The sequence below is a fragment of the Myotis davidii genome, unplaced genomic scaffold (assembly GCF_000327345.1).
Source record: "Myotis davidii unplaced genomic scaffold, ASM32734v1 scaffold30, whole genome shotgun sequence".
Classification (NCBI taxonomy): domain Eukaryota; kingdom Metazoa; phylum Chordata; class Mammalia; order Chiroptera; family Vespertilionidae; genus Myotis; species Myotis davidii.
In genome coordinates, this window is record NW_006282874.1 from 75169 (window position 1) to 86185 (window position 11017).

The 11017-nt window shown below is 46.3% G+C and overlaps 1 protein-coding gene across 9 annotated transcripts in view; it reads left to right on the forward strand.

The window, feature by feature from the left end:
• PTK2 (protein tyrosine kinase 2) overlaps positions 1-11017 on the forward strand; it is a 100459-nt gene that overhangs the window by 49109 nt on the left and 40333 nt on the right. For 5 of the 9 annotated variants that reach the window (XM_015561492.1, XM_015561465.1, XM_015561468.1 and 2 more), the window contains 6 exons: positions 1326-1346; positions 2391-2488; positions 3501-3585; positions 4517-4617; positions 7557-7672; positions 8379-8479. In XM_015561492.1, coding sequence (XP_015416978.1) covers positions 1326-1346; positions 2391-2488; positions 3501-3585; positions 4517-4617; positions 7557-7672; positions 8379-8479 — 522 coding nt within the window. The remainder of the gene's footprint in view (positions 1-1325; positions 1347-2390; positions 2489-3500; positions 3586-4516; positions 4618-7556; positions 7673-8378; positions 8480-11017) is intronic. The other 4 variants (XM_015561471.1, XM_015561483.1, XM_006753255.2 and 1 more) reach the window with 1 other exon arrangement.

An 11017-nucleotide genomic window follows, 5' to 3' on the forward strand; every position in this document is an offset into this window, starting at 1 on the left:
GGATAGGAGAAGGAGAGAGAGAGAAACATCAGTGATGAGAGAGAATCATTGATCAGCTGCCTCCTGCACGTCCCCTACTGGGGATCGAACCCGCAACCAGGCATGCGCCCTTGACCGGAATTGAACCTGGAACCCTGCAGTCTGCAGGCCGACGCTCTATCCACCGAGCCAGGCCAGCCAGGGCGAATTGTTGTTCTTTATTGCCCTTGACTAACCAGCTAGAAAGCTGCTCTGATTCAGTGCTGCAGCTGGGGGGAGGGGTGGGAAGCTGACCTCCCGCAGCCTGGGAATGGCAGCATCCTGCCTCTCTGAATCTGGAAGCCCTGCGTCTACTTCGAGTTTCTAGTCCCAGATCTTGAATTGGAGATGCCCTTGAACTGTCATTCCCATTTTAAAATCATAACCCTCCCTCTTAAAGAGGCCCATTATGGTCCCACCTTACAGCCTCAAAGGCCTAGATCAGGGGTCCTCAGACTACGGCCCGTGGGCCACATGCAAATACAAATATTGTGTTTGTTCCCGTTTTGTTTTTTTACTTCAAAATAAGATATGTGCAGTGTGCATAGGAAATTTGTTCATAGTTTTTTTTCAAACTATAGCCCGGCCCTCCAGCGGTCTGAGGGACAGTGAACTGGCCCCCTGTTTAAAAAGTTTGAGGACCCCTGCCTAGATAATCCGAGTTGACATCTGAGCTGTGCATATGTGTAACAGGTTTGGGTGCTTTACCCTGTTGCGTAAATATTTTAAAAGATGCTCCCATTTACAGTTACTATGTACATTGAGGAGTGTTACCAAATACAGAGAACCGCCGGCTTGCTGAGGCATGCGAAGTCCCGGTGGGCCCTGGGCCCCTGTCAGCCCCTGTGTTACGAGAGAGAGATGTGGAGCAGGCAGGCGAGAGCCACACAGATTCTGTGAATGTTTTGACTTGCGGTAGCAATTTGGGAAAATGTTAATTTTTGTTTAGTCATTTTGTTACTTGCACATTCCTGCAGAAAATCCAAATTTTTATTTGTGTATTTCTTATTCAGAATTGAGTAGTAAATGCCCAAGTGGCTACTTTCACCCAGACCCCACAAAATGAGTTACCATAAAGGGTTCATGACATAGGACTTGAGAGTGTTGTCTCTACCACAGTGCGGTAACTGTGCGGGGGGTGGTTTTTCCTTGTGTCTAGTCTTTTTTTTCTCATATTCATGGTTAAAATATTTAACAAAGTGAATATTATTGACATGTACTCTCCAAGTTTATTGTTGTTAACCTAATTGCTATTAGTTATTTCTAAGCAAGGTCTTCAATTTTTCTCTCTCTTAATTGCAATACAGAAAGCTATGGAATAGATGAAGGTAACAGGATCCTTTCAAATAACTGCATTTGCTTGCGATTGCAACCTATGGAATGATACGGGATGTTTCTTTCATTTTTAAGCTATTTTTCATTGATTTACTCATGCTGTTAATTCAATAGTACTACTAGCTAAAGGGATTTTAAAGAGGAAAATCACCATCTAAATTTGGGGTTGGGTTTCTGCATGATTTATAACTTGATAACCCAGGAAAGTTGTGTCATTCCATTGGTGATCACACTCATGGGGTGTGTGCAGTGAGGCTGCGGGAGGACTCTCCTGACGGGGAGAAATCACAGCGCATCCGAAGTAGTGAATTGATTGGAACTGATCTCCTAGGCCCCTAGTGGGCATTTCTTCCCCTGTACCTCTAAATAATTGGTTTTGTGTAAATCAATCTAATACATTAATTTGAGGCATATGCTCTCAAAAATATAAAATACTCATAATTTATGTGATGTGTTCAACCTGATTCCAAGTCATCTAATTTTGAAATTAATTTTTAGAAGTTACCTCTTTAAACTCTTTTAGCTCCATGAATAATATTGAGATAGGGTTATGATACAGTGGAACACTCTTAAACTTTTAAAACATACACTTATTCATGACACAATTTTTTTGTTGCTTCCATAACTTACAAATTTAAGTTATTTGTAAGATAATTGCTTTAAATAACTTTTTAGCCTTCATATATTAATACCTGAACTAATAGCACTTATTAATAGCGTATAACTTAATATTTAGAGAAATTATTTAGAAAACTATCAAATAGATATAAACTAAATCAGACATTAAAAATATGAAAAAAATCTACCTGTAAGAGAACTCGGTGTTTTGGTAGTTTAATCAGTGCCTACAGTTACGCGAATTCCTTTAAAAATGCTGTTTAAGAGAATTCCACTGGGTTTAAAGCATTTTCATACAAAGATGTGCCACTGTTGACATTTTTACTCAGGGGTGTTAATGAAAGGAACTGTGTAGAGTGTCATTTCCACACTGGGTGTGGTTGTACCTGTGTTTTTCATGTGTGGATCCTGTCTTGCAGCCAGAGATTATGAGATTCAAAGAGAAAGAATAGAGCTGGGACGATGCATTGGAGAAGGCCAGTTCGGAGACGTCCACCAAGGCACTTACGTGAGCCCCGTAAGTCCCGAAGCCTGGACTCCTTTGACTGTCTAACGCTAAATGGCCTTTGTTTGCCTTCCTGAGCCCTGAGTTCTTCAAGGTGTTTACATTTGGCTTTTTAAAATTTTATTTTATTTTTTTGCAGTTGGCTTTTTGAAGCTCATCATGTATGGCAATTTCCTTAATATACTCAAAAATGACAAAATGGCAAAAGAGCTCCTAGAGTGCTGGCCCGTCTTTTATCCTTTATTCTTTCAGCCTCTGTCATGGGTTCTAGATTCCATAGAAGATTGTTCCATTGGCTGGAATTAACAAATAGATGACCAGAGTAAACAGCAGCTCGCCAATATTCCCACCTACCTGCATTTTCAAGAAAAGAACGTTAATTTGTTCCATATAGCCCTCCACTGAGATGTGAATTTTAAAAATTATTTAATAGCTTTATTGGCATATAATTCACAAACTATCACATTGACTCTTTCATATGTATAAGTCAGTGTTTTTAGCATGTTCGCAGAGTTGTGCAACCATCACCACAGGACATTTTAGGACATTATTTTTATTCCCAAAAGAAACCCCTGTTAACAGTTACTTCCTGTTGCCTCTCTCCCCAGCACTTGGCAGCCACACATCTACTTTCTCTTTCTGTAAATTGGCCTATTCTGGACATTTCATACCAGTGGAATCATACGATGTGTGGCTTTTGTGGTTGTTTGTCCCAGCACGATGGTTTCAGGGTTTGCCCATGTCGTGTCATGTAGAGCTTCACTCCTTTTTATCAGCAAATAACATGTCTGCTGTGTGGATACACCACTTTTTGTTTATCTTCTCATCTGGTGGTTATTTGGGTCATTACCACTTGGGCTGTTACAAATAACTCTGCTGTGGGCATTCATGTACAGTTTCTGTGCACAGCTTTCCATTCTCCTGAATTCGCATCTGGTCTGTCAGGCCCAGGGTGCCCCTGAGCCTGCCCTGCTGCAGGCAGAGGACCTCACGGCACGTGTGTGACACTGTGATTTCCCAACAGGAGAATCCAGCTTTGGCGGTTGCAATTAAAACATGTAAAAACTGTACTTCCGACAGCGTGAGAGAGAAGTTCCTTCAAGAAGCCTGTAAGTTTCTAGAAATTTCGTTGGAACTCCATTTGTCTTTATCTGTGAAATCCAGACTGTCTCTGAAGAAGAAAAATAATGTTTTGACTTTTATGAGGCAACTCCTTTTATTAATCTTGCCTTGCAAATTGATATCTGTATTTGTAGAGGCCGTATCTGCAGATTTTCCTGGGTAAGCCATGATGTTTGGGGTATGAACACAGATTGATTTACTGTCCCTTTGTGCTTCGGTACCTAGTACCATTGAAATCTTCGCCCTGGAATTGGGCAGATAGAGAAGTGGTCCCAGCCCAGGTGCTGCAAGCCCTGGAGATTGGAGAGAGCCAGACAGGCAGTCCCCGGCCCCGCTGCTCTGGATCACGCTTCCCCTGACGGAGCTGCCTGGGGGTCTTCTCTGCTGGTTGCGCACAGACGGAGCCCGTCAGGCTCCCGCCCTCCTGCGCTTGAGCGGGAAGCCCTTCCTCCTCCCACATGTCCCTTCTCATCCGGCCACAGGCGTGGTCTTTCCTTCCCGAGTCCTCATCGCTCAATAGGCCTTGCTTGCAAGGTGCTGTTGTCGCTCTCACCGCTAGTCTTCGAGCTCCATGGGGACAGGGACTGTGTCTATTTTGCTCACAGAAGGCGCGTGGCGGTCATTGTTTGTATAAATGAACCTCAGCGTTCTTCTTTCCCTGAACCCTGACCAACCGCTGCTTTCCACTCTCCATCTCGGACTGGTGACCACGTGACAGGCAGTAAATGAATAAATCTGGAAGCCCTACGGGACTTGGTCAGTTGCCTAAGCATAGCCTGGGCCCTGTTGTGTGTCTGACTTCAGTCCATGGGCTGGTAGGGACCGCTGCCTCAGCTAGTCTATGACTGCACAGCCTGAGCCAGCCATCGCCACCCCACAGCCTGGCGAGAAAGTAACTGTGGACACTGTTCTCCCCAGTAACCATGCGCCAGTTTGACCACCCTCATATCGTGAAGTTGATTGGCGTCATCACGGAGAACCCTGTCTGGATCATCATGGAGCTGTGCACTCTCGGAGAGGTACCGTGTGCCAGATGCAGCCTGTGGGCAGGCTGCCCCGTGTACCATGATCTGGCCTGTGTGGGCGGGCTGTCCCGTGTGCCATGATCCGGCCTGTGTGGGCGGGCTGCCCCATGTGCCATGATCTGGCCTGTGTGGGCGGGCTGCCCGTGTGCCGTGATCTGGCCTGCTGCCCTGCCCCGTGTGCCGTGATCTGGCCTGTGTGGGCGGGCTGCCCGTGTGCCGTGATCTGGCCTGTGTGGGCGGGCTGCCCCGTGTACTGTGATCTGGCCTGTGTGGGCGGGCTGCCCGTGTGCCATGATCTGGCCTGTGTGGGCGGGCTGCTGGTACAGGTCAGCTCGCTTCTGTACCCATGCAGTTCACACTGGCTGTGTGATGTCCTTTGTTAAGAAAGGGAAGTATATGTTGTGTCCCCTGTGGTTTTGACTCAGAGGATATAGTACAATGTCCTCACCCTTACATTCCCCAGTCGTCCCCTAACTCAGGCCCAGCAGTGCATCTGCCCCAGCCAAAAACGTTAGGACTGGAAGCAACAGTCCTGACAGAAGTGGATCTCTTTTCCTCTCCGGTGCTGGGAGGGTGAGAGAAGCAGTGGCGAAGCAGTCCTGGGTTTTGGTAAATCTGAAGAGTTCCTTAAGCTTTTTAGAATTCACATTAGACCCCAGACATGAGTCGCAGTTTTTAAATATGAGTAACAGTGTGAGAAGCTCTCCTTATTTGACTTTCTCCAGAACACGGAACTAATCGCTGTATACCATCACCTGGGAACTTGTTCCCAATGCAAATTCTTGTGCCCCACCCCAGGCCCGCTGGCTCCTACCCTGGGCGGGCACAGCAACATGGGCCCTGAGCCCCGCTATCTTCTGCACGCCGCTTCGGTAGCCTGGCCTGGTTGGGGATCAACACAGGTTGATTTTTCAGATGCCGTTTTCTGCTCCTGAAAGTTAATGCAGCCTTCGAAAACATTACCCACATTCCTCGTCTTTTAAAAGGTCCCAAATAAGTTTTGCTTCGGATGAGTATTGGGTTACCAGCTACCAGGAACCGAAGTGTAGTTTGGTCCTTTCTCCGCTTTGCAGCATCACCCTCACACCCGCCTTTGAGAGGGCCCTGCCTGAGGCCCCCGCTCTTCTCCCCACGTAGGCTAACAGTTTGCTGGCTGGAGCATTTTAAGGCCCTGCAGCGTCTCCTCTCCTCTGCTCTGCCTTTCCGGATTTCTGTGCTTTTTGTTTTGTTAAATATCTTTTTATTGGTGTCAGAGAGGAAGGGAGAGAGAGAGAGAGAGAGAGAGAGAGAGAGAGATGATTTCAGAGAGAAAGGGAGAGAGAGAGAGAGAGAGAGAGAAACATCAGTGATTAGAGAAATCATTGATTGGCTGCCTCCTGTATGTCCCCCACTGGGGATTGAGCCACAACCCGGGGATGTGCCCTTGACCAGAATCGAACCCAGGACCCTTCAGTCTTCAGGCCAACGCTCTATCCACTGAGCCAAACTGGCTAGGGTTGTTTCCATATTTTTGTACAGTATTTTTCTGCTTTGCTTTTGAAGAATTTGCTAATTCTTTGGGATTAAAAATGTTTCTCCTTTATATGTTGATTTTATAGAATTAGAGTATTCAGCTCCTCTGCCTTTCTTTGCTGTTAGCATTTAGCTGAATTAACCATGACAGTGGTAGGCACCACTGGGATAAATACCCAAAACACGACCAATTTACCTTTCTGCACCCAAAACTCCATGGGGGTGGTAAGGGGGCGGGGGGGACACTATTTCTCCCACCCTCCCTCCTCATCACCTATCCTCAGATCTGCCCGGGATGGAGTGGTGTGAGCTGACCATGCTTGTGTATTGGATTTTTTTGAGAGGTGACTAGATCTTTTTGTTTTCCAATATTATTTAGCAACTAGTGCCCCAGTGCAAGGATTTGTGCACATTGAAAGGAAATTAAAAGGTGGCTGGAGAGGCCATGCATACCCTGGAGCCAACCTCCCGCGTCCCTCCCTGGTCAGCGGTAATGTGGCTCAAAGGGCATCTGCGGAAGGGTGTCTGCGGAGTGAGCGGGGTCCCTCCAGCAGGTGGGGTCCCTCGGCCTGGCCTGCGGGGATCAGGCTGAAACTGGCTCTCCGACATCCCCTGAGGGGTCCCGGATTTCAAGAGGGTGGTTTTCTGGTGACGCACCCCAGAATTGGTCTCCCTTCTCTCTGGTTTTGGGGTGCATCACCCAAGAATTGCTGCTGCCAAGTCACCGCAGCTTTGCAGCTCCTGCATTGAGTGCCCCCTGGTGGTCATTGCGAGTCATAACCACCAGTTGGATGTTCGGATGGTTGCATAGCCTTTTATATATATACTAGAGGCCCAGTGCACTCAGGGGTCCCTCAGCTCAGCCTGTGCCCTGTCACAGTCCGGGAGCCATTGGGGGATGTCTGACTGCCATGGAGGTGGGAGAGGCTTCAGCCACCGCCCCTGTGCTCACCAGCTGTAAGCTGGCTCAGGGCTTCTGGCTGAGCGGCGCTCCCACTGTGGGAGCTCACTGACCACCAGGGGGCAGCTCCTGCATTGAGTGTCTGCCCCCTGGTGGTCATTGCACGTCATAGGGACCATTCTGTCATTTGGTTGACTTGCATATTAGCCTTTTATTATATAGGATAGATATTTTGTGCTTTTATTCATTTCCTGGAAACATCTTTCTGATTTTTTTCAAAAGTTTGTCTATAGTCATGAAGATTCTAACTTGACATAGGATTTCAAATAAAGAACGATTAACCATAATTTTGGGGCTAGGATGTTTGGTTCGTCATGCTTTGCTATTAGGGAGAATTGAAGCCATTCTCACTGAGTGCATTTAGAGATGGGCAGCATTGTGGTTGGATGTAGCTCTTTGGCTGTGGATTTCTGTTCTCCATCACTAATCCTTCCACTTTGTCTTGGTCACTGTCCCAAAGCTGCGGTCATTTCTGCAAGTCCGGAAGTACAGTTTGGATCTGGCGTCCTTGATCCTGTATGCCTACCAGCTTAGCACAGCTCTCGCGTACCTGGAGAGCAAGAGATTTGTGCACAGGTAAGATCGGGGGAAGGGGGTGGCTTTGTGCTACTTGACCCGGTGTGCAGGTGCTGTGTCTGCCCTGGCCGAGTGAGGTGTCAGTTTAGATCAGTTCAGTTTTCCTTCCACAAACACTATGGAGAGCCTGACCACGGCACTAGAGCAGCGAACACTCCGTCCTGACACACATTGGCCGGGACCTTCCAGGACACGGAGTGTCATGAGCATCCATGGTCTTCTGGGATTTCTGATTATAACCTGGGTCTAGTTTGAATGCAAGTGAGGGCTTGGTATTGTGTTAGTGTTTGGTGATCTGGCATTAAAGCGAGCACATCAGCAAAGACACTGACAAGTAATGGAGATGACTTCTATTTCATCCTGCCTCTGAGGCCAGCAGGGTCCGACCATGGCTGTGGGTCACTGTCAGTAATGCCGCTGCAAAAACGATTGTTTGAAAAGTAATGAGCAGCTTCATTATTGGAGAATGCGCTTTATCATCATCATTCTAAATACTGATCATCATATTAATGAGTAAATATCTGCCAGAAGAAACATTTGAAATAAAATAATAAAGTGTCCTTTTTTTCAGCGTGTGATAAATCTCCTGTTTGCATTGTATATATGCTCTCTTTCAAAGTACCCATATGTCTTTATATAATATAGATGACTTTGTTGTTTATTTTCCTTGTGTTAAAATTTGTTGGCCCAAATTCTTCCTTATCAGGGACATTGCTGCTCGGAATGTTCTGGTGTCCTCAAATGATTGCGTGAAATTAGGAGACTTTGGATTATCCCGATACATGGAAGACAGTACTTACTACAAAGGTAAGATGGGAGCAATAAATGAGCAATAGGTTCAGGACCTTTAATGGGTGTTATTCCTTTAAAGCAGTGGTTCTCAACCTCGGCTGCCATTAGAATCACCCGGGAATCTTTTTAAAGTCCTGATTTCTGGGCCTCATCCTCCGGCAATTCTGTTTCTTTGTTACTAATGTTGTGGCCCCACCCCATAACACAGAAACAGAATTTCCGGAGGATGAGGCTCAGAAATCAGGATTTTAAAAAGATTCCCAGGTGATTCTAATGTGCAGCCAAGGCTGAGAACCACTGCTCTAAAAGGTATGTTTGTAGGAAATAGGCTCAGCTGAATGTTGAGTTCATGGGAAGGACAGCCTTCTGACACGTGCAGTGCTGGAGCACTGGCGTCCACAGGCATGCGTGGGCCTCCGCCTGACCGCCTCCATGTCACTCACAGCAGGTCACAGACAAGGACAGAATGTACAGCTTCTAGGAAAAACGTAGGAGTAAATGGTATCTAGGGCTAGGCAAAGAGTCCTTGGACTCAATACCAAAACATCCATAGAAGGAAAAAATAGATAGATTGGACCTCATCAAAATTAGAGATCTTTGTTCTGCAAAAGACCTGTTAAAAGAATGAAAAGACAAGCCACAGAGTGGAAGAAAATATTTGCCAACCACATATCTACCCAACAAAGAACTAATGTCTAAAATATAGAAAGAACTCTCAAAACTCAGCAGTAAAAAAAGAAACAAAATGGGCAGAAGAAAGAAAATGAGCAGAAGATCTGAAGAAAGATCTTACTGCAGAGGATAGGCAGGTAGCAAATAGTAAATTATTAAAGAGGGATGTAGAGATGACGACCACAGTGAGATCCCGTTGCACACCTATCACAACAGCTGAAGTAAAAGTGGTGATGCCATCAAGTGCTGGTGAAAACACACAAACCAAATTCCTGAAATCACTTGTGAGAAAGTGAACAGTGCAGTCGCTCTGGAAAAGAGTTTGCAGTCTTTGTAAAAATTATTTATTTATGTTAAAATAGGTTTTCATTCGTTTCAGAGAGAGGAAGGGAGAGACAGACAGAAAACATCAATAATGAGAATCATCGATCGGCTGCCTCCTGCACGCCCCCCCACAGAGGATCGAGCCTGCAGTCCAGGCATGTGCCCTAACCAGGAATTAAACTGTGATCTCCTGGTTCATGGGTTGATGCTCAACCACTGAGCAACACTGGCTGGGCTATTTTATTTTTTTTTAATCCTCACCCATGGATATGTTTTTTATTGATTTGAGAGAGAGAGAGAGAGAGAAAGAAAGAAGAGAGAAACATTGATCGGTTGCCTCCTGCATGTGCCCTGACTGGAATCGAACCCGTAGCCTTTCATGTAGGGGCTGACTTTCCAACCACCTGAGCCACACCAACGAGGGCAAGAGTTTTTTGATCCTTTGCAACCTAAGCATGCAACTACCATGTGACCCGCAATGACATCCCGGGCATTTCTCCAGGAGAAATGAAAACTTACGTTCACTCCAAGCCTGGATTGGAAGGGTTATTGCAGCTTATTTCTTGTAGCCAAGGATTGGAATCAGCCCAGTGTCCTTCCTCCGGTGGACACAGACCCCCGCAGCACGGGGTGGTCCCAGGGCTCGGAGAAAGGCGGCTGACACACCTCTAGGACTTCGGCCCATGAGTTTGAACTGAGATCCAGCTCATGTGATTTTTCTTTAATTTGCCAATCTTGGACAGATTGACTTAGGTTCTTCAAGTTATTATTGACCAAATGTTTGTATTAATAAATGTTTGTATTCTAGTGCTTCAGCTAAGGTTTGAATTATAAACTCCTATTATGCTATTCGTGTGTATTCTAATTATTACTACTGTTTACGAAGGCCAGCTTCTCAGTTGATGGACTCTTCCTGTAGCTCCTGGCTGCTCTCTTCCATGTGCCTTCTGTATACTACAGCCTGAAACAACTTAAGCAGTGACCCTTTGTTGTGTGAAAAGAAAAGTCTTTGGTTGTGTGTTCATTTTGGTTATTTGGTCAGATAACTGTAAAACAACCAAGTCAGCTTTCCCGTGTTTGAAAGTTTAGTTCATGTCCAGCTCAAAGCCTAACTGATCCAAGTGCTGGAATCCCAGTAAAGAGCTAACCCCTAACAGCAGGGTCCGCGAGCCGGCCATCGGTTAGCGTTGAATGGGCAGTGGGCAGCTTGGTGCGCATGGCCTCTCAGAAAGGTCAGCGCGTAGAGTCCACGGGACTTGGGGAAACCACCCTGAGGGTTGGGATCCTTCGGGGCAGCGCACAGCTGTACAGCAGTTTGTCTGGAAGGAAACAAACAGGGTTTGAGCTCAGTTGTCAAGAAGGTTCTGGAAGTTAAGTGGGAAAGTGTAATTGGAAGGAATATAGTTGTCTCCTGACGCCAAGTCACCAGAGGCGTGCTCCCTCGCCGCAGAAGGAAAGCCAGGCTCGGACTCGTCACCCAAGGCGCCCGAGCCTCATGTTCTAAAGAAAAGAGAACCTACCCAGACAGGTTTAGGGTTGAAGGTTAAGCTGACGGAG